Source organism: Carassius auratus, chromosome 3, assembly GCF_003368295.1.
Source record: "Carassius auratus strain Wakin chromosome 3, ASM336829v1, whole genome shotgun sequence".
NCBI classification, from domain to species: domain Eukaryota; kingdom Metazoa; phylum Chordata; class Actinopteri; order Cypriniformes; family Cyprinidae; genus Carassius; species Carassius auratus.
In genome coordinates, this window is record NC_039245.1 from 19,051,528 (window position 1) to 19,075,166 (window position 23,639).

General features: G+C 37.0%; 2 protein-coding genes across 4 annotated transcripts; one reads left to right on the plus strand and one right to left on the minus strand.

Annotated features, from left to right (window-relative positions):
• Nucleotides 1-77: 77 nt before the first annotated feature.
• On the minus strand, nt 78-17,788 carry LOC113049675 (putative E3 ubiquitin-protein ligase UNKL). Of its 3 annotated transcripts, XM_026212229.1 has the most exons (16): nt 17,662-17,788; nt 16,542-16,751; nt 13,506-13,682; nt 11,071-11,204; nt 10,799-10,934; nt 10,466-10,583; nt 10,281-10,365; nt 9,432-9,598; nt 8,876-9,058; nt 8,295-8,357; nt 7,302-7,479; nt 6,711-6,803; nt 6,378-6,611; nt 6,100-6,296; nt 5,251-5,508; nt 78-5,027 (listed from the first exon to the last, which is right to left on the minus strand). In XM_026212229.1, the coding sequence occupies exons 1-16, from the start codon at nt 17,724-17,726 to the stop codon at nt 4,893-4,895; spliced, it is 2,433 nt and encodes an 810-aa protein (XP_026068014.1). In that variant the 5' UTR covers nt 17,727-17,788; the 3' UTR covers nt 78-4,892. The 3 variants fall into 3 exon arrangements, with proteins under 3 accessions (XP_026068014.1, XP_026068023.1, XP_026068031.1); XM_026212238.1 differs by lacking the exon at nt 8,876-9,058; XM_026212246.1 differs by lacking the exons at nt 8,295-8,357; nt 8,876-9,058; nt 9,432-9,598; ... (5 more) ...; nt 16,542-16,751; nt 17,662-17,788 and having other exon boundaries at nt 6,378-6,483; nt 7,302-7,439.
• A 1,197-nt stretch (nt 17,789-18,985) lies between these two features.
• h3f3a (H3 histone, family 3A) lies at nt 18,986-20,878 on the plus strand. The gene is made up of 4 exons (XM_026212257.1): nt 18,986-19,124; nt 20,005-20,145; nt 20,228-20,381; nt 20,496-20,878. The coding sequence occupies exons 2-4, from the start codon at nt 20,018-20,020 to the stop codon at nt 20,622-20,624; spliced, it is 411 nt and encodes a 136-aa protein (XP_026068042.1). The 5' UTR covers nt 18,986-19,124; nt 20,005-20,017; the 3' UTR covers nt 20,625-20,878.
• The last annotated feature ends 2,761 nt before the right edge of the window (nt 20,879-23,639 follow it).

Below are 23,639 nucleotides of genomic sequence, written 5' to 3' on the forward strand. Positions count from 1 at the left end.
TCCTGTTTTAGTCTACTCTGTAACTGATGATTTATAAGTACATGATGAAAAGAAGACTAGAAAACACTGGAGGCAGGTTAAAGATCAAAAATTATTTAATTCCCAAGATGACAAAAATAATTCCATGGATTCTGTAAACCATTGCATAACTGCTGTAGTGTAGACAAGTGTTAACAATTTTAAATGATACACTACAAGAGAAAGATTATGCATTATAAATAATACCATCTTAAGTAATTCTAGTGAAGAACAACCTCTCTGGCCTTACACACCATCAAAACGTACAACTATTTCATAAAGAAGCCTCCATAACTTAAACACAGAACTCCCAGTAAATGGTTTAAGGTCTTGTGTTGACAACACATACACAAAGTATTATATTGACAGCAAATTGTATAGTATTTCAACACTGATTAGAATATAAGCTGTTCTATATATTGATGTATACTGTACCAAAATAAGGGATATGTTTCTTCCATTCAATATAAACGATTTCCTCATTTTGACTTTTGAGCTAATAAATCTGTGAGTTGCAGTTTCCTTTGAAAATTGGACCTCTCGCTCTATTCTACAGTTCTCCTGTAAAACCCTGAGAAAAATACATCTCATATTCCCATCAAAATGTTACATGGATAAATACATAAACTGCAATTGTGTTTAACTTAATAAATTTATTCGTTATGTGTCGCATTTAACAAAACTAGTGCTACATCATTATAGATGAACTGTTCTCTATGCTATTCCAGTGACCCATTTTATATCTAATTTGAATGGTACATTCAATATTCAGGGATTTAATGTTCGATTAACCGTAACATTAATTATAGGGACCAGTGGTTCCAAAAATTCTGGCTTTTATTATTATTATTACTATTATTATTATCCGCTTACAAAATTGTACTATTGTAATAGGTATTTTCCTCCTGGCTAGTTCGCTAAATTTAACCAGTTTCAAATGTAATATGTATATACAAGATTGCATAAATCCTTAGGTTCAATAAATCACATTTATGACAGAGAACAAAATTAGAAAAACAAAGAAATGAATAAAAGAAAAATCCACAAGAATGCATAAAGAAAGAAAAATGATTATTTCCACTGCAGAGCATTATGGTAAATTTCCAATACATTATTTTATACATTGCTAAACAAAAGATTCCTTGGTGCTTCTTTAATTACAGATGCCTGGTCTTACGTCAACATTAAATGGTCATTTTTGTTAAAGATTACAGTTGGTATTAAAATGGCTGATGCAGACAGGGGGGTTTTGTACAGAAAATCATTGTTAGGCAAACAATTGACAGAAAATCAGTTGGAAGCCCAAAATAACTTGTTTTTAATAACAATTCCACTTTAATTTTGACATACTTCATGAACGGTTCAGATGAGCTGCTACTTTTAACACACCCTTGGTAAAGAATACCGTTGTAAAACACCTGAACTGTTACTCTGACAGCAGAAACTGTGTACATGCATCATCATGCTGACTTTCCAACATCAATAAATGGTTCTTTATCTGAATAAATCACATATTACTCAAACTTAAATTGTTCAAAGGCATGGCAGAGTAGTTAGGTCATATTTTAATACACTGGTCTGTAAAAAGTCTAAGACGGGACTCTCGTGCATTGAGAAATACAAATTAAAGTATCCCAAGGCACTAAAACTCGGCTCATTTTCGAAACTGGAATTATCCATTTGTTCAATCAAAAATACTTTCAATGTGTTTTTATTAAAGGCACACATTTGTTCAAAAGAGACTCGATCCTTACAAGACTTCATGTTTTCAAGCAGAATGACTGATTGTAAATGTTTTTCTTTTTTTACTTTTAAATTAAAAAAAGAAAATATTTATTTTCTTATTCATTACTATAACTGGAAAACATAACTAGACCAAAAAGTGAGGTTTAAGGCTAGGAAATGTAGATACTTGAACAATTTTCATAAATGTAACCCACTGTCTGTCTCAGCCATTTGAACTAGCAAGAACAAGGGAGCCACTTTACATCACAATCAAACATGTTCTACACCGTCATGGTAGACAACATTTGACAATACAATAATAAACTTCAAGGTAAAAAAAAGTATTAATAATAAAATAAAAAATAAGTTAGAAGATTTCTTCTTTCATATCCAAATTCTTAAGAATCCCTACTAAACAAACAAACGCCAGTCAAATGGAAACGAAAGAAAGCACCTTACGGGCCGAGTACTCTTTTATATTCCTGACAGCATACATGTAGTGCACAACAACTAATGTTTCAAAACCGATTTCAGAATTTTACGAATAAGTACTAGTAGTATAAAAAGAAATAATATATACTTCAAATAAGCACTAATCCATATGGCCACTTAAGAATATTAACACAAATATCCATTCATTACTATGACATTCCTTCACTGTAGACAACAGCCATTTCTATGTTACCGTTTTCACTGAGAAATTAAAAAAACAAAAAATCTTTATATTCAGTTCATAAAGATTTGTGATTCATTAGGATTTTTTGAATGCACATTATGTGTATATATAAAAAAAAAGTACTGGATTTGGTCATATTTCTAACTTATTTCCTCAGAATGTTAAAAAGAAAATGCAGTTGAAGAGAGAACAAAGAATACTAAAGGTCTTTGGTAGAAACTACAAAAATGGGCATTCAGTCCATTAATATTGTCAGGAAAAGCAGTTGGCATAGTTGTCCTGTCAAATTAAACATTTAAAAACTGATATAGTAATTGTACACCACTTCAATTGAACTTTGAATCGAGCTTAAACTATAAAACCACTTTGGTTCATTTAAGTAAAGTCCACATTTGATTCGATAGAACTCTTTATTTGAGAAATAAACGTTGTGCGAAATGTCAAAGATTTCAACCGCATTTTAGAATTCTACAAAACCCTACGTTGTGGTCCAGTAACCAAACAATGCAACTAATCCCTCAATAAAGTGACATGTCCGCAAAGCTCTTGAACACTTCAGTGTCGGAAACATCACAATACCCCGAGCTGTTTTGAACCATTTCAACCTATCTATGTCACCGGAAAGAAAAAACATCTCCCCTAATCAGACTAGAAAAGATTAGCACAAAGTCAATGCTTTTAAAGCACAGCACAAAAACACTCAGATGCCGAACCAACAACTGGATACATCTGCTCAACACAAACAGATTTGGCAGTGTGATTAAGAGCTTCAGCTGGTTAACAGAAGTTACACACCGACACATGCAGTGACAAATCAGTCCAAATGTCAAGAACATCAGCTACATACAGACCTTGTGGATTAAGATACGAATACAAGAAAGAGTCTCTGCCTCGTGAAGCTGAAATCAAATACGAGATCCTCAATAACCATCCCTTTTGAAGTAAACTGGTAATCCCGGTTAAACTTTATGCACCTTTATGTAGTATGTACCTGACAATTTACCGCACAAACTCGTTGCTGTAAATATGAAAGGAACAAGAAAAAAAAAAAAAGTTTCAGATAACACAGTAGCAGGTCATTTCAAATAGATTACCTAAGCACATTACACTGTCGAATTTGGATACGAAAAACACCAATGATTTCTGTCGGTAAACTCTACAGAGCTCGACGATTCTACACATTTCAATAAACAGAAATGTACTAAGCCAGTTTCGTTTTTGTAACCAAAGAAACGCACGTGTTTCCTGATTTGAATATCCCTACACATTTAAATCAAGGATGATTCGACACTTCTAAGGATAATGAAGCTGCACCCAAAAAGCACCATCGTTATTTATGGAAAAGAATTGATTTTTCAGCTGAACCTCAGAGCTCAGGCACCGACCAGGGTGAAGTCTCTCGGAAATACTTTAGTACTGAATTGGTCCGCTAAATGCTCCGATAATATGGTACTACTGAAAAATACACACTTTGAAGAAATTTGCGCACGCTATGGGTTTTTCTACTACAATCCTAAACTCTTCACAGATGTTTGTAAGGCAAGGCACTTAAGAGGGAGTGGCCAGGAATCAGATATATGTTCTAACATATCTGAAAGGCTAAAGTCCAAAAAACAAACAAGGACTTCAGCACACATGTGCTCATCTAACAACTACATAATGTATCTAAATAGTCACTATAAGATGGAGAAATCCATTTACTAAATGTCTTAGCATACAGTATGTGCCTTACTGATATTACAGCTGCTGGTTATGCCTAAAATGCATTCAAAGTTTGCACTTATTTGATTTTTGAAAAATTTAAGTAACAATGAAACTAATAACTACTATCTAGTACTATTTTATATGAAAACTAACAAGATATATACACTATACCATGATTTAACAGTTAGAAAAATGAAATATTCTATTATGTTTCACAGTACACACAAAAGCTTCATACATATTTGGGAAAAAATATAAATCTAAGAAAATAATACAAAATGACTACAAAGCAGCTTAAAGCAAAATTTTCTAATGGGAAAAAAAAAATACCCTCAGACAATTTTCCAAGTCAACAAAGTGCTTATCAAGAAACGAATCCTCTTCACACAGCTAGTAGCAATAATTGCGTTGGGCCGATGATTTTGTTGCTAACAGTCAAATCAGGGCCAATCGACTATAAATGCCAACAGCAATAACCAAGGGGGAATAGTTAAATGCTTAATGAAAATGGATAACCTAGCTTGTACAAAACAGGTATTGCATTTAAGTACTTGATTTGTATCAGTCAAAAACCACTTATTAGATTTAATAAAACTAATCAATTGAATCACTTTATGAAATACTGAAACACAGAGACAAAAAAATGCTATTTAGAAACTGTAAGCATAATAATAATAATTATAATAATATGTATTAGTAGTTCTTCAAAGGGCTAAATCATTAAATAGTACCTTGGATAGCTGTACATCACCACTTCAATATTTTCGTCTTACAGTAAGGACATTTCCATTTTACTAGACGCACAGTTCTGACAAAGTACATAATGTTGGCAAGGCTGCAGGACAATGGAACGATCATGCTTTTGGCAAACTATACATTTCTTTGACTGAAGCTGATATATTACCTGTGTTGAGAAAAAGAAGAGTTGACATCAGTCACACTTTTGACAGATTCAATGCAGTGCGTCATGCATGACCGACTGACTCGTGTGGATGTTAAACCACATTGGCTACTCCTCCCCTGTAAGCCATGCTTGTCTATTTGATGAGAAGAGTGCGCCGGTCTACTTAGAGTGTGTGTAAATGTGACATGTTGACGTATGCGTGTTGGGACCTGGATCTTCTTACCCCGTCTATGAGGTCTAGGTCATTGCGCAGCTGGCTCTGGATGGAGCGGAGCTTTGGCAGGGGGAGCTGGTCCAGCTCGCCGTAGCTGCGCAGGAGAGGCGTGTTGGATGAGCGACACAAAATGTCAAAGTCTACCTGCAGTTCCTTCAGCTTGCGCTCGGTGTCCTCCCGCTTCTGCTCCGCTAGCTGCCGCTCCGCCTCTGCCGATTTAGCTTGCTCCTTCGCTTCGTGCGCATCTTTCTGCCACGCTTCACAGGCCTGTGAGAGATGCGTTTTAATAAGACTGATGATAACTAAACTGATTCTACACCACCTGGGCATTTTTTAAGCTTCAAAGCTAAAGAACAATAGTACTGCAGGGATGATGCATCTTTTTTTTTTTTTTATACATTCAGAAGCTAGTTGAAAACTGGTGGTAATGTTAAAGTCATGCAACTCTGGTGAAGTTAATTTATGGTCTACAGTAAGCTTCTGGAGATTCTATTGAGGTTCCAAAATTAATAAAAGTTGATTATGAATGATGAAGAAAGTGTAAGAATCAAACTTGTGCTGGCCACAGAGCTTAATTTCCGCAATAACCCAACAGACAATCAAAAAATCCTATTTGTTTCTTTCTGAGGGAACCAGGGGGATCACCACAGTGCTCTACAGCTTAAAGTGTCCCTCTAAGATAACAGCTTCAATAAGCAAAGTTAAGCAGTGTCAGCCTCTGTTTTCTACAATGAAACTAGACCTGAATCTCTCAGAAATGACCTAGAGGACAAACTAAATGGCTACTTGACAAAAGCATTTTTTGTAAGCATCACATCACTCTTGTGAGGCCCATGAAAGCAAGCAAGCACATCTGACCTGTTTGACTTGGTGCCAGGCCTCCTCCCATTGCTTTATCTTACGCTTGGCTTCATCCAGTTCTCGGAGGAGCCGGCCGATGTCTGCACTGCTGGAGCCGACCGTGCTGGAAGTAAGGCTGCTGAACACAGGAGACGGGCTGGGAGAGAAGCTGCCACTCATGAAGTCCCATATTCCCCCTGCTCCGCCATTCAGACCTAAGCCAAAACATTATAACATTAACCCAAATATTCATAAAACTGCAACTGTGATGTCAAGTTTGGGAAAGCAATTCTCACCTAAGGAGTTCTGCGTAGATGTGGTTGTTCCCAGAAGGCCGTGCTCGGTTTTAACAGGTGGTGCTTGTGGCTGGCTCTGCTGGGAGGCCATTCCAGTGAGGAGAGACTGGGACAGGGATTGAGACAGAGAGCTGAGCGGGGACGCAGATAGAGACGATGAGGAATGCACAGAAGAAGACCGAGCTAGAGAGCCAGGAATATTGACAGGAGCAGAGCCTCCTAATAACCTCTGACCTATGTTTAAAAAAATAAAAATAATGCTTGAACATTAACTGCATCCTATACCTAGTACAAGAGAACACAAAAGTAACAACTACAACTATAAAGTCTTACTTGGTAAGCCAAGGCCATTGCTGTCTTGGTCCTCTAGCTCTTTGTCAAGGGAGGCAACATTGATGTCACTAAAATTCAGGTCAAGTGCAGATCCTGAGAGCAAGAAAAGTAGTGTGCGATTCAATATCTTTGAGGCATGTATACAAAACACAAGCTTCTTAAAGAGACAATATTACAAACAGTTCTTAATGAGGTTTTGTTAAACTTCAATAGAAAATCTTATGATGAAAAACTTGATAATTCAGTTATTCATCCTGCAACATAATTAATTTCAATTTATATATACACTCACAGTCTATAATAACCATACATCAAACGCTGCTTTTGGGCAATAGTCTTTTTTTTTTTTACTTAAATTAATGCAAAGGCAAACATCTAAATGGGTGGACTTAGTATCCATTTATCTCTATGCAGCTGAGTCACTGCTGCTGGTGAGTTTTAGTGGACTCTCTGACTTATGGCTAATGCACTGCCACAAATACAGCTTCAACTTCACTAAACTCTGCATTTAACTGCACTGTCTAATCTGGGCTGAGTCGGTAGTGTTTGGCTGAAAAGCTCTAAGATGAAAGAGTGCTGCAAAGGGCTTACCTATTACTGACTCCACAGTATTGCTGCCTGGATAGAAAGGTGTGGCTTTTGCATTCATGGTTGATAAAGTGGTGGGTGACGATCTGTCAGATCCGATGCTTGAGGCCAAGCTGGACGTGATGCTTGATGTTATGCTGGATGTTAATGGGTTCACCACTGAGAACACATTGCTATGAGCCTGGGAAAGGAAGCAAAGGGACATCAACGTAAAAGAATAGGGTCCACAATAAATAAGAGAAAAAGGAAAAGATGTGCCATATGGCCAAATAAGACGCCCCATAGACGCCCCTTTTTTCCAGGTTCAACAATGTGAGTACACCGTTTTCCAAAATATAAGTTATATTCCAAAGCGACTAATATAATGCAATAAATGTGAAGTACACAAAATATGCACAAAGTGCACACATTTGGCTTTGTGCTGAATGAGAGAGGTACGTAAGCCCAACTTTGTTAGAACAGCACATTTCCCTCTCCCCAGTAGTTTCAGTTTCACTTTACGTAATGTTTAGCTTGACATGTATAAAACCGTTTGTTTATAATGAGTGCCACTATAATTTATGTTTGCTTTTTACTTGTATCATTAATTCCTGTTCTGTTCTGAATAAGGTCACATTTGAAGGATGGGTTGTGGACAGAGAGAAACTAAAATAAATGTTTATATAGGGTGTATAATATTTGTAATATATACATATATTATATTTGTAATATTATTTGTCACCGATTAAGTTTTGGCTTGTTTAGATAGGGACGCTTGACTGACTGCACAGACAAGGGGGGCAATTGAACTTGGGTTCTGACCATGCAACTGAACCAAGTGTGAAAGCACCCTTTCATTTATTTATTTCAGTTAGCGGTCAAGGTAGCATTTCTTTCTATTTTTTTGTTTTGTTTTCTCAGTTAATAAATTTTTTTTGTTGTTGTTGTTGTTGTTTATTTCATACCTTACAGACAACAACATGCAAAAAAAAAAAAAAACCGTTCAGGTTGCTTTACCTGTTTGTCTTGATCCATTAACCTTTGATTATTTTCCCCAGACTGGCTCTTCTGGTTCTTTGCCTGAAATCAGAGAATGCATCCTATCATGTGAACTGATGTTTGTTAAGGCAACCAGGGGTGTTATTATGAAGAGAATTTCTACCTGCTCAGGAAAGAAAAAAAAAAGTTGTTTGTTGACAGTATAACATTACAGCGTGCTTTGTTTTTATTTTATGGTTACCACAACATGGTCATGTGGCCTCTGGGTTTTGTTCTCCGATCTCTACAAGATTGCAATCATTTTAGAGCTTAGCATAGATAAATTAAAAAAGTTAATGTGTAATATATTTCAATGCCATTTTATTAATATCTGCGAAGTCAGTGTTGCTAAGTGAAGCTTTTCAACAACAACAACAACTGAATATTGACAACTGAAGATAACTATTTTCATTTGGCAACAAACCAAAGCGAAGCGAAAAGTGATGGAAACAAATGAAATGACCCAAGGGCAAAGAAAGGGAAAGCTTGCAGTGTGTGTCATGCCTGCAGTCCTGCAGGAGGTCCCTTTAGTAAGGGCTAGAGAAAATGGCCATGTGTACCTGATCCTCCCGTTCAAAACCCGGAGCTCTGGGATAGCTAGACGTTGGAGAGGAAACACTGGACGTGGTGGACTCTGAACAAAAGCTACCATTAGTAAAGCATTTTGGCCTGCTGATGGGTCCAATTGGGGACAAAGAACTTCCTGAGCCTGGTGTAACAGTTGGACTATTAGAGCATGATACCTGAAGAAAAAAAGTACAAATGAGCTTAAAACGTGGTTTTGGAGCCAAATAGGTGACTTTTCATTGTTGATAATAGGTAGATCCAAATGTGTGAGGATTTGTCACACAGTAATAGAAAAATAGCTCAATCAGGTCAAATTTGCATTTGAGTACAAACGCCTGATTTGAATTTGAGTTAGTCTCCTTTTCAACACAGACTGCAATGAGCAGAAAAGAATGAAAAGCAAACCAAAGTCGATAAATGAAACTGCTGAAATGAAAAGAAAAAGAGCAGCTCTAACAACGAAACAATCTACTCCTTCCTAAGCACATTTCTCTACCACAGATGTAAGACAGATGCAAGACAAGTGTGTGAGGGGGAATGCAAACATACGTGTGCTGTCTGGCCGTTGTTACTGGCGCTGCTGGTGATGGAATTCATGTTGCTGCTCCACTCGCTGACTGGACACTCTGGATATTGCAGAGAGCCCAGCTTGGACTGAGAACCTGACTGCATTGCTGTGAGCAGCGTGCTCATAGTCTCCTCTGTGGAAGGAATTCCTTCATACACACACACACACACACACACATTTTCTTACACATATTTGATAACAGAGACATTTCATGACATGCATAGTTAACACCAGGGGTGTTATACACTTAATAAAGAAGGAACAATTGCAATATCACTTAAAAACTGTTTTTAAAAAATATTTATTATTACATTATTTTACAGTAAAACTGTAAAAACTGCTAAATTTCCTTACCATTAAACTATTTTACTATTTTCTTCATTTTCAAATATGAAACCACCCAGGTTTTATTTTTGCAGAGAACCGCAGGGAGCTTCTCTTTTGTTGATAACATCAAGTTTATAAGTGCTTCCTTCTCATTACAAGTTTGGGAAGATGGTTGGTTCATGTTGTGTTCCCAAATACACGTTACAAGTGAAGCAAACTCATAGCAGATGCAGAGATGAGTTTGTAATGAGCAGCATTTACCGTGAATCAAGCTGCTGTGAGACACTTAAAACATCGGATCTTGAGCTGCTCGCTTGAAAAAGAACAGCATGTGTATTTAATTGAATATTATCGAATACTGAACATATTTAACTGAATCACAGCCTTTGTGATTTTGAGAAGTCATATTGTGCTTTCGGTTTTATTTTGATCTATCACGAGACCTCTATGAAATTACTGCACTGCAGGTATTTCACTTCAACGATCATTATAAACATGCTTACTTTCCACATGTGCAAAAGCACAGAATGGACCCCTCGGGCAGTATCCAGTTTGCCTCATGTCGTTGCATTTTGTCGATTTGTAAATCTTGTAACAAAGACAGAAGTTGGTGAGATGATAAAAATAATGTAAATATAATAAATGATAAGTTAATGACGCAAGTTCAGCGTAGGTGCGGCGGTCTCACCTCTGGGTGGAACTGCTGTTCGGTGCGAGAGTGGCAGTACTGACAGCTGTCCCCACTCTCACACTTGGAGGGTTCGCCCCATTCATCGCCATGCTTTACACTCGGGCAGGGCGTCGACCTGCCAACACATCCAAGGGGGATTGAGTTTTAATAAAAAATAAAAATAAAAGTGAGACACTTAAATTAAACTTTTTTTATTCTTAAATATGACCAACCAAAATAACAAATAATAAGCACAACAAAATCTAGAAATATTAAATATTCCCAAATAACTTGACTTCTACTCCCAAAAGTATTCAAAGAGAATCTCGAACAGAAGTGTCTCCATCTCACCTGTATTTGAACTTTCTGGGATTTCTTCTTCTATCTCTGCTGTTGTGATAATGGGGACAGGCATAGCCCTGCCTGCATAGACGTGGAGGCTTGGTGCACTGCTCAGTTTTATAGTTGGCCAAAACAAAATTAGTGTCTGCAGAAATGGGGAACAGAAATTTAAGATTAGTTGACCTGTCGTTTTTGTGACTGTTACTACTGAAGTCACTGATTAACCTCATTTTATTTCTGTTATACTGGGCTTGCATTTGTGTGGAAAGGTTTTGTTGTACCTTGCCAGCGTGGGTCCTCATTCAGGGTCTTCTCAATCATGGCCTGGCTGGCCAGCACACCCGGCTGCAGGTCAGGAATTCCCTCCCCCGATCCCAACTGGCCGTTCTGCAGAGCTTCCTGTGCCTGGATCTCTCTGTGACCAGAATTATGCAAGTCAGCCCACCCATTCAACAGGACCAACACCAACGACGGTAAATGTATAAAAAAAAAAAAACCAAGGCCGCCCTTGATGTAGTAGCAATTTTCACATACACGTTGCTAGGCAACTGCTGAAATGGCATATTTCTTCATATTTAATCACTGGAAAGCCACATTTCCAGGTCAGAATCAAACCGTTCGTGGCTATGTTGTGCAGACTGCTCGTCAGTGCAGGTGTAATTTATGTCATTAGTAAAACAACAAATACTGTATATATTGAAATGAGGTTAAGCACCCTCTAATAAGCACTCGGACTGCTCTCTTATGAACTCAATACATATGTTAACACTTACGGTGTTAATCAGCTGAAAACTCGTGCAGCGACAAAAGCTTTTCGCAACTGAAAGCAATTGTCATAACAAAACAATGTCTAACGCAAACTGCTGCTATTTTGGGACTCACAGCTTTTATACTAGTTGGGGGTTGGGAATCCTGGCACAATTTCCCCCACCATTGAAAAACAGGAATTTGAGTGCCACAAGCCAAAGAGCTTCCTTTTCCCTCAACTGCACTTTAGTATAAGCTTTCCATTTGACTCTAAGGAACGCAAACATTATTATTGACATTAAATTATTAAATATTGTAACTGCACAACCATTCAGTAATCATTTAATAATTTTTTTAAGAAGTCTATTATATAGTCAGCTAGAATTATTGTCCAAAAATACATTAAAAAACCGCAATTATGTGAAATATTATTATAGTTTAAAATAACTGCTTTCTACTTGAATCCATTGAAACCAAAAATCCAATTAATCAGTTCAATTTATTCAGTTCCGTTAAAGCTGCGTTAGGGAACTTTTGACGCTCTAGCGGTTAATAAACAGAACTGCTTGTGTCTTGCGGAAGAACATCGTAGCCGGAACTACTTCTCTCTGTTTATGTCTATGAAGAATCACAAAGGTACTGGGTTACTCCGCCGCGGTACCCCCGAAGCAATCTAAAATAGTCCGAATATAAACACTTATATTGGTGCACCCTAATGATTCAGGACAAGCTAAAAACATGGTTTGGAAAGTGTATTCATGGTGTACTCGCTTATTATATAAATTTTTCTACATTTTGAACACAAACAAAGTTACAGACCGCAGCTGTGATTGGTTGTTTCTTAACGGGAGCGAATGTATTTCTGCAAATGGCAATAGGAACACTGGGAGGAGCCAGAGGAGCTTGATTTTTTTCACAGATTATCTGTCTCATATTCTACTGTCAGGACATAATGACAGGTTTAACAAATATGTAAAAAATATATTTTTACAAAAGTTACCTACTGCAGCTTTAATTAAAAAAAAAAAAAAACATTCAAACAATAACATTACATGTGTTCATATTAATTTAAGCATTATAATATAATAAATGTCTTTGTACACTTTAATAAATTTAGTAAATAGAGGGTCACTCGTTTTGGGCTGTCTGCTCTCAGTATGTGTGATTTAACATGTGTGCTTGTTTACATCAGAGCACCCGTCTTTCAAGCAGCATACAGCGGTGTTGTGCATTTTGACCAGTTGACTGGAATAGTTTTCTTAAAATGAATTTCAATTTCTGAATAATTTGTAATATATAATTATTTGCGGTACTTATAAGCGCCCACGATAACAATATACTGCATATTCATTACTGTAATATATCGCATTACCAAATACCGGCACAAGCAAGTCTACCCGGTTCTTGATTCCTGCAAAGCAGAAAACGTGGACAGAATGTCAAAATCCAGTCATGAAAATGAAACTAACATTTTAATATGGACAGTCATGGAATTTGTCAAATTTAGCATAAATTATTCAAAATCTCCATATGGACCAGTATCTGTAAATGTTAAGCAGCGAAAGTTGTTTAAAATTTGAAACCTGCATGTTCTGCGCGTCTCTGTGTGAATGAATGAATGAATGGCAGAGACATGCGGGTTTGTTTACTTCATAGACTGAAACGCAGGACGCTTACAGTAATTTCAGCATCTGCCGTCTCAATGAGGACATAAATACATAAACAACATCACCAGAACTGTTCTGAGTCACTTCACAAACATTTTACCATTTCATTTGAGTAAAACCAGTGTCAATTTAAAGGTATTCAAGGCAACCCATCAAAATAAAAGTTGACTCTAGGAATATGCCACATTAATGTATGGGTTGGGAGCACGATCATTTGCATATTATTTTATTAATTACATTAATTTAACGTGTTAAATTGACAGCCTCTCAGCTAAAAATGCTTATAAGGGAAAATATGCTACCTGATATCATAAACGGGTGGCCGAAGGTCGTGTGGTCCATGAGCGAAGGCGCAGTGGAGGCCGTTCTTCACACAATGTCCGCGAGCATCTGTCTCATGGATGCAGGTGCCGGTCTTGTAGTAGCGTAAATGGTACTTGCGCTCTGTGTCCCCGGTGGTCCGGTGTAAGTATGGGCAACTGTTAAGAGAAAAGCACCAGTGTTGCTCATCAGTAAACATGCTCAATGAAAGGAATATATTTTTGACACTTTCACTTAATATAAATACATTTTTCACAAACATGTACAGGTCAGTGTGTTACTCTGTGAATTTAAAGTGAAAGCGTAAGTAATGCAAAGCACTAAAACTAAATGTAAAATAACAACAACAGTAAAACTCGTTTCTAATGAGTGCTCTCTTGGTATGCTTTATTTCGAAATACTGCATGAGGCTCGTGTCATTGCCCGAAGCAACAGAAAATAGTAGAAAAAAAGATATTGCATTTTGTCACAAAATAATTATTAAATTGGAAGTTGGAGCTGTACTTACCTTCCTGACATCTATTAAAATAAATCACAAAATGACTGAGTGACAGATATATAAACAGACAACATAACTTACGCTCAAATGGATCATCAACATTGCTGTTCAAGAACTCATTCTGTTACTAGCAAAATACACAAAATAGTACTTAATGTATTATTTTCAGAAACAAAATAAAATCGATAAGAGTAAATAAATGAAGCACACCTGCAAACATATGTTGAAATACATCAACAAATATACTGGTAAAGTTTTGGCCTTAATGTACTGTTAAACATAGCATGTAAATTAAATAAAAAAGGCATAAAAAGACATCAAGGGTAACAAGCATCGATGTCACTGCAAATGCTGAGTTTTCACAACTTTAAAACAGTCAAACACTTGTGAAATTCTTCCCGGCTGGAAGTTATTTCGCAAGATACAATGGCAGACACATACATAGTGTAAAGGAGAGTAATGCCTCTGTGAAATGATGAAATATTATAGTGCATGCTTGGTGTTGTCAGCACAGCACAAGAGTCTAATAATAACAGCAACTAAATTCATTTTCAGCTGACTGCACTTTTTTAGTTTAAAAACGTATATTTAAAATAGATTGAAACTGAATGCAATAAGAATAGTGCATACTGCTGATAAATTACAACATACAATGCAAATGACAAGATTTAAAAGAAACATAGTTTTTATAAGACATAGCATTTATAAGACATAGTTTTTTGTTTATTTTTTAAGAGAGGATTTAAGGCACACAGAAAACAGGGCTGTGACGATCAAACAGCTCTGTGGAAGAGAGCAGATTTATAATGAAAATGCTACACACCCAATAATCTTCTCAAATATAGCAACTGCATCTTGTTCAGGTAGCAACAGTAACTATGGCAACAGCAATGATGTCATCATAGGACGGCTGCTAATGGATGAATGAATGAACGTGTGATCTATACTAAAACTGTGAGACATAAATTGTCGCGGAGATTCAGCAGAGACGTAGGACAAACCATTTTTTATAAGAGTTATATTATAATAAAAACAATAATATTAAACCAGTATCCTTCAGTTAAGGTGTAAGTAAAGAAAATAAGTTAATTTTGTCCAACTAAAATAAACAGCTTTGGTAAATGTCATATAAATGTTAAAATGCAATTTTTCTACACATCATTCATTACATTGTTATGTAAGGAATGAAATACACATTTTAAAGTGAATGAGATGAGAAAAATCATATAATATATGTGGGCCCTCTATTAATAAACAGGTGTAAAATAATATAAAATACACTGAAACAAGCATCTACAACTACATGTTGAACAATAATATTATTTATCATATTGTCAGATAATCTACATTATCTAGTCAACCCATATATTGTGAATCAACAATACAAACTAATCATACAATGATTAGGGTAATCATTAGTAAAAACTTTTTTTATTGCAGCTATTATGCATTTACATTCAAAATGCTGACAGAGATTTCTCACAGGATACCATGTCAATCTCTCAGTGAGATCAGAAATATCATACAACAGTTGCCAATGCCATTGTTTTTGGTTAGATCTCCAAATCAATCTTATGGGGAAAACTCAAGAATAAAGAATCCACATATGACGCCTGACGAACAGTAGAGTAATGTGGACACTACTACAGTAATTATCAGATCCATTTACAGAGCCAGCATTGCACAATTCCAGCAAAATTACCTGTGTCTATACAATTTAATGAATACTAAACTAACAGAAGCTCAACAACACAAAAACACAGTACGCATTTAAATAACCTTTGGTAATAAGAGCAATAAAGCACTGAAACTTCTATCATGAGCACAGTGTTTTCATTGATTGTTGTCAAACGAATTGTTAGAGAACAAAATATAGCTGGGACATGATTAGACATGACGGCGTTATTATATAACTATAACTTGCAATATAAGCACAAGTTTTAATCAAGCGAGGGCTCGTGAACATTGTAACAGTGAGCCAAAGAGAAAAGTGTACGTGCACGGGAGAGCCAATCATAAGACAGAGAACAGGGGGCGTGTCTTTAGGCTCCCTGAGCGAAGAACACAAGGAAGGAAGGCAACAAACACCATCAGCATTCAGTCCTTCATTTCCAAACCCAATCCACACACAAACACACACAGGGAAACGAGCCATAAGTCAAAAGAGGAAGTGAAACTCGAGAAATACACACAAATCGAGCGAAACACGACACCAGCAAAAGACTAGAAAGCGATATATCTAATAGCCAATCTCCGATATACACCTGGGAGTAAAACATTAACAGAGTAAACAGTGGATTTACTAGACATCAGTCTGCTAAATGACATGTTTTAAGAGGGCGTGTGCTACACTGAACAATGAAACGAGTCAAAAAATAACACTACAACAACCCAACCCAACAGCACAAAAAGTAACATTGCCCATGCAACATAAACATGAGTACAATGTGCACTGGCGCGAAAACATGACTACAATGACTTCAAGCTGCAGTGTAAATGAAAGAAAACAGTTACTTACTCGTCTCCATCGGGACATATTCCTGTTGTTTCATCATACTTCGTGCAATACACATCTGGGCTATAATTAAAAGTCCCTTCTCTTCTTCGTATGGGTCTCCGTCTTCGCTGATTTAGAAAATGCCAGTGGAAACACGTAAAGGGTCTGTGCTGTGTGCATTTGTGCTGCAAAAACAGTGGACACTGCTCGGTCCTGAACTCCTTCAAATATCTAGAAATAAAATGAAAAAGGCACGGTCAAAAGCTTTATTTAATCAACCACCTCCGAGCCAAATACTCTTAACCTGGTGTAAATAAATCAGTATTGACAGACGCAGTAAGTTAATGACCAACTTCGTTCAAAGTTTGGAGTTGTGTTGGCTGTTTGCACTGCGTAGTTCTTATACGCGACCATTCCACAACAAAAACTAGCCCCAAGTAAATATTTTACGTGATTAACCCCCTTATCGGCAACTGTAAACATACAATCTTCGTTTTATGTGTTCCCATTTATATCTAAATGGGAACGGAATGGGTTTTATGCTTTAAAAAAATTCAGTGCATCAACTGTAGCCTTTATTGAGGCTCTCCACTACAACATTAGAAGCTTACGCCAAGTACTCCGCGAGTAGCGTTCAGAGTTACGTAAAATCTTCGCCGTACGCTCCATTCAAGCCAACGGTGCGTACGGCGGGAAAATAACGTAGCGTAAGAAACACGGGCCGAAGAAGGAGGCGGATGCAGCTAACAAACCAGCCTGCTAGCTACATCTAGCGAGCGTCTCGACTCGTTCGTCTCGCTGCTGAGCAATGTACATGTCTTCAAGCATTCAAACAAGCAGCCTTTGAACAAATAAGCGAAGAGCACTTTCTTAAATTTTAAAAATGCATAGCTAGACTAAAGCTTCGATACAGAAAGCAACGCCATGTTTAGAGCGGATGAGATTGTTGATTTCACTAACATTGATACGTGAGAGCCGCGCGCATTTGGAAGAATTTACAAAAGGAAAAGCACCATTTTAAAAAGCACAGAGGGAGAGGAAACAGCACGCGCTACAAACAAAAATCCGACAGTCGAATATCGAAGAGTCATCACGGTCCGCAGAGACGTATTTTCATCCATTTAACGTTTGCTTTACTTACGTATAGTGGGTTGGTTTCTCGGTTTGAGGAGAAGCGCTCGCCGCCGTTTTCGAAACCGACGGCATTTTCAGTCAAAACAATAATAGCGCGTGCGCGGGCACCCTCTCGTCTACTCGTGCTCTCGCGCGCCGCTACAAGGCCAATATGAGCAACTGGCGGGACAAACGAATAGAAGACAATATAAACATGCTGCCGTAGTGCAACGATGCCTCACACAAACCAAGTGACTATTACGACTAACATGTTGTTCAACAACGTTATTCAGAAATACATTCAAATGTAGCATGAACACAAAACAATGCTTATTTAGTAGCCATTTATATATTTTGAATTCCAAAAGACTAACTGTTCTATTTTCAGATGTAAGCCAATTTCTCCGTGGTTTGAGTTGCAATTAAATGTAGCCTACACTGTTTTTCAAAAGTTTGGGAAAAGTAAGATTTTTAATTTGTTTTAAATAAGTATTTTCTGTCCACCAAGGCTCCATTCATTTGACAGAAAAAACTGTAATATTGTAAAATAGTATTAACATTTGAAATAATGGTTTACTATTTTAATATACCTCAAACTATCATTTATTTCTGTGATGCAAAATAGAATTTCTCAGCGTCATTACTCCTAGTCTTCAGTGTCACAGGATCCTTCAGAAATCATTCTGCTATACTGATTTATTATCATGGTTGGAACCAGTTGTGCTGCCTTAGCTATATCTGTGACTTATTAGACGGTACAGTAATAAATTACATTTTAAAGTAGGCTATGTTAAAAAAAGAAAACCATTATTCACAATATTACTGTTTCCTGTTCTGTATTTTTTATCAAATAAATGCAACCTTGACGGGAAAAAGAGACTTTTTAACAAACATTACAAATCAAAAACTTTTGGACGGCAGTGTAAGTTATGGCTTTTTAAGTTATAAGTTAATAAAGTACGTAAACAATTTCTTAAATGTGAGATTGAGGACAATACAAGTAGCCTGTTAAGCAGCCATTATTTGGTTGCAAATCGACTTTGTTTTTGTAGTAGGAAAAACAGTTCAGAAACAAATTAAGTGAGACTGAAGCCAACGTCTAAAGTCTACTTCAGCCTTTTATTTCTCCATCACCCGGTTTATCTAATGCAAATAATCTTTATGTTTTCTAAGTTATGGGGGACGCAAACAAATCTTAAATTAACTAAATAGAGTACCCCAAGTATATTACACCAGCACCTCTTTATCGAATCAACTTCTTACATTTAAATAAATATAAAAAAAAAAATAGAGTGTGTTCTATTATAAAAGGTAAATAAAACGAAACGTTGTACAGGCGGAGCTTGCATCGTTTAACCAATGAGATACGAAAACGTAACGTATGGGCGTGTCTAAGTGACGAGCCACAGGAATATATAAATAGAAGCCCGACCCACATATTTTCAAATACGAGATACTACGTGAGAGAGATCGTGGTTTTACGAGGTTTGGGTAAGTCAAGTTATTTAAATTATTTTGTAGATATTTCGGCATTACACATTAATAATAGTAGTTGGTCTATAGCTAACTTAAAGCAAAACAATTCGCCAGTTACCTTCACAGAGCTGATCGGATTTTCGCTTTCTCATGCATGCTGATGAATCTTTTACTGGCTAACGTAATTTTAGTAGCTTGGATTAGTGTTTCAAACATTCTTGGTCTTGAACGAAGTTAACTTTAACATCACGTGGCGTTTTAGAAATGTTAAACGTGTGTCTGTTTTGGCGGGCTTTGAAGCATTGTGTAGTATCTGATAATTCTCTGCTGGTTTGTCAGTGTAACGTTAGGTTTTTCCCCGCCATTTTGGACAAAGGTTTGTTGAGCTTGTTCTTGAAAAGGTCGAGTTGCCGGTTAATTTCTCGGGATGCTGTGTTCAGATAAGCTCCCATTGTGCCTCTGCACATTTTCCCGCTGTTTCTGAACTATGCACCTGCCATATTTCTGGTTGAGGGTGGGTTTCGTGTTGGGACCGTCTAATCTGCAGCATTTGAGGAGAACCGTGTCTTCTGCAGATAGAGACTGATGAGCGTGATCTAGAAGCGTTTATATCTGATATAAGTTAGATCTACATAACGCGGCGCTCGTTTGATTGCCCAAGACCGGTTGTGCGTAAAATGTAGCTGCTTAATATTAGTTTAAAATATATTTTAGACTCTTGTTGTACATCTTGTTAAGTGCGATTTTTATGCCCTTTAAGCGGCTGCGGCTCTGGAACGGAAGTGGTCAAAGCAAAGCGCAAGACCCGGATGATACCGCCATTTTAAGTAACCGTTTGAGTTTAATTTTGAAACTGGAAGAATTCCGTGTCAAAGTGTTTTGTTTTTAATTGCAGAGACTGAGAAACAATGGCTCGTACCAAGCAGACCGCGCGTAAATCAACTGGAGGAAAGGCGCCAAGAAAACAGCTGGCGACCAAAGCCGCCAGGAAGAGCGCGCCCTCTACCGGAGGAGTCAAGAAGCCCCACAGATACAGGTGAGGATGAGGTGCACATACCTGGGAAAGTGGCTTATCACTGGTAAATCACACCTTTTTCCCCCCTTCTCCTCTGCTTTAGGCCTGGAACTGTTGCTCTGAGAGAGATCCGTCGTTATCAGAAGTCAACGGAGTTGCTCATCCGCAAGTTGCCGTTTCAGCGTCTGGTTCGGGAGATTGCGCAGGACTTCAAAACCGACCTAAGGTTCCAGAGCGCAGCCATTGGGGCTCTTCAGGTGTGTGGCGACTATTGTGGTTAAGATTTATTCCATGACCGCGTCACAATGTGACACTGTTCAAAGTTTCTACAAACTCTAACATTAACTCTTGTGGTTTATTTTTTTTAACAGGAAGCAAGTGAGGCCTACCTTGTTGGTCTGTTTGAGGACACTAACTTGTGCGCCATTCATGCCAAGAGGGTCACGATCATGCCCAAGGATATCCAGCTTGCAAGGCGAATCCGAGGAGAGAGGGCCTAATTTTCATTTCACTTAATTTTTCCTTTTTTATTTTAACTTTTAATGAGAAACACTCAAAGTAAAAGCAATGGATTTGTACATTGGAGTCATTTTGTAAATCATTTCCTTACAGACTCAGGTTTTTAAAGTGAGTGTCTAGATTAACCATTGTAGAGCTCATCGTGAAGCAGCTTTAGTTGCATGCTTTAATGTATTTATCACTTATCTTTTACACGGATCATTGGGTTGTAAATAAAAATTATTCTACCTCAAAATGGTGTGCTGATTTGGTCTCTTTAATGTGCTCTGATTTTTAATTGAGACTTGCAGGATTATAGAATTACAGCTACAGAAGTCTCTTATGACCAGTGTTTTCTGTGTTCATTAGTTTGTGGAAATGTCAGACCTTAATTGTAGCAATGCCCTCTTTACGCCACAAGAGGGCGGATTCGTATAATTTTGGTGCAATTTACAACTTTAACCACAGTCTTGTCATCAAATTAGATCTAGGGGTGTGGTTATTTTCTCTGTTAGATGTGGTGTGCTACAGTATAACTCGCTATACATTATACGCTGAATACACCTTATTCGTTAGCACTAGTAAGTTACATTTATATGTAACATGAGATTGTTTGCAATGATATACACCTCATTATTGGGCAAAACCTGCCAAATTAAATCTGCGATGAGGTCATGACAATGATTTGGCATGCCAATCAAAACCGTTTAATCTGTATAATGTGCGGTATTCAGCATTCTAGTTTTAGTTTTTTTTTTTATTATGTACTGATAGACGTTACACATTTCTTTGGGGTCCGCACACATTTAGCATTTAAGGAAGCTGCTCAATATGTTACTCAAGTCGACAATACTTCTTGGTAAATATTTTCAGTTGCTGTATGTTTACTTGTATCATCTTCATGGGCGCCCACCTTTTATTACTTTTTTTTTTTTTTTTTTTTTTTTTTAGTAGTAGTACCATATTAGGTCGACGTATTTATTTAGAGCCATTATACATTCAGAAGAGCTGCTCTCTTATAAGACTCTTCTATGAAAAGCTCAGTTTGAACGCTTGATGTTACCTAAGCTGCCTCAGTTCTTTTTTTTTCTTTTTTTTCAAGATTTTAATATGTAAATGTAATTGTGGATCAGATATTTTATTCAGACTCCTATTCCCTAATCATATGCATTAATTCTACTTTAATTACCTTTGACAAAAGGCAGTCAACCCTTTGGTGTTGGTTTTGTAAGCCTTCATCTTATCATTCTATTATAGACCACAATATTTATATGACGTTGTTTTGTTGTAAAATATGAATTATTTTGACAGATGATTATTTTGTGCTCCTATATCTATTTTGAAAGTATATTTGAGGTTTGTATTGTTTGTTTGTGTGTGTGAGTACAGACCGGAAGCATGTAAACACTGGAAACCGTAAGACAGCATGAGTTCTGATTAGTAGATTCATTCAACCGCATCAAAGAATAATCTCATAGACAACTGGGACAAACATATGCGCTAGGACGCAATGACGTCAGCCCCTTCAACCCTGAGCCCTGCTCCGGTCCCAGCTGCAGACACACACTCTTCTCACAGTCTCTGTCTCACCCTCTCTCCATCACCTCTTGCTCTTGTCGTTCTCAGGATCGTCCCGTGTCTATTTATTTGTATTTATACAGATACGAGATTATCATGTCTCGCTGACTCTTTCCCAGGGGATGGATCATGGGGGTCCAGATTTCAGCTCTGTTGTCTGTCATTGTCTCATGTGTCTCTATCTTTCTGCGATGCTCACATCCTAAGGCTGTTCTCGTCATGGATTCTCAAATCTCTGTTAGAGGAACACAACCTTACCCATGCCCTATAGATCAGTCTGAGACACAAGTTTCCCAAGTCACTCTTTTGTTTCTCTCTTTATATGTGGGTTGATTTTTATAATATGCAACTTTACAGAGTAAATCTGTTAATTTTCCTGGTGATGTCTTTACAAATTCATTAAAAGTTATTCAAACAATGCTTACATATTTTTCCCAGGCTGAGCTCTTACAGCTGGAAAAACATTTCTTGGTTTTGCCAGGCTGTCTTATTTTTATTTTTGTACTTTTTTCTTCTTGCACACTACGGAAGAACTGCATGTTCTGTTGCGCTGATCTATATTAACCAATCTCTTTGCATCACTCAGCACTCCATAATGACATACGCTTGTGATTATCAACCACAGTTACATTATTGCAACTGCAACTGATACATGCTACGAAATACATTTTATCAAAATTATGTAAAAAACCAACAAACGGGTTTCAGATCAACAAGCATGTTCTCCATTGATCTTAGTGTTTTCATAACTTGTCTCTAGAGCAGTGAGTATTATTTACTGTATATGCCTGTACAGTATTTAATACTTTTATTTTAAATTTGATGTTTCAAAATTTTACTTCCGTTTCGATCATATTTAAGTGCTTTTGCTCAGTTTAAGTTATTTAACTACTTCTAACTATATAATAAACGATAAGTGATTTAACTGTGCCATAAACTAAAACCAGTATTTTGTTATATGATACTACAATCTTGTTTTCCATATAAGAAGTGAATAAATCAATTATGCATAGATATCCCCTCACCTTTCTAGACAGCTTTCTTCAAACTAAGAGTTACCTAGGGGTCTTATTACAAAATTGACAACCATTTTATAATTTATTGTGAAAATTGGGATATTTATTTATTCATTCTGCTTTCTCAGGCTCAAATGCATTGCACCACACTTAACCCAAATCATTATATTGATCATTTTGTATGATCAATGATATGATAACAAAACAAAAAAATCCCAAGGCACCAACTTTGAGATCATTATTATTATTTTTAATTTCTCATTTTCCTGTATTTGTTTATCTTTGTTCAGTTGTACTTGGGAAAAAGCCCTCAGACTGCCACTGTGTTTATAAATAATTTGAGTCATATATTGTTTTAGCCCTGGGCATGAGAGGGCTCACTCTAGGGGAGAATATCAGCTTCCTGTTATCAAGACGCTCTTG

Coding starts and splice junctions, on each gene's coding strand:
- h3f3a (XM_026212257.1), top strand. CDS start 20,018: ATGGCTCGTACCAAGCAGACCGCGCGTAAATCAACTGGAGGAAAGGCG. Junction 20,146..20,227: donor AAGAAGCCCCACAGATACAG/GTGAGGATGAGG, acceptor CCTCTGCTTTAG/GCCTGGAACTGTTGCTCTGA. Junction 20,382..20,495: donor CAGCCATTGGGGCTCTTCAG/GTGTGTGGCGAC, acceptor TTTTTTTAACAG/GAAGCAAGTGAGGCCTACCT.
- LOC113049675 (XM_026212229.1), bottom strand. CDS start 17,726: ATGCCGTCGGTTTCGAAAACGGCGGCGAGCGCTTCTCCTCAAACCGAG. Junction 10,584..10,798: donor CCCAGAAAGTTCAAATACAG/GTGAGATGGAGA, acceptor ATGTGTTGGCAG/GTCGACGCCCTGCCCGAGTG. Junction 8,358..8,875: donor GTTTTGAACGGGAGGATCAG/GTACACATGGCC, acceptor CTCTGATTTCAG/GCAAAGAACCAGAAGAGCCA.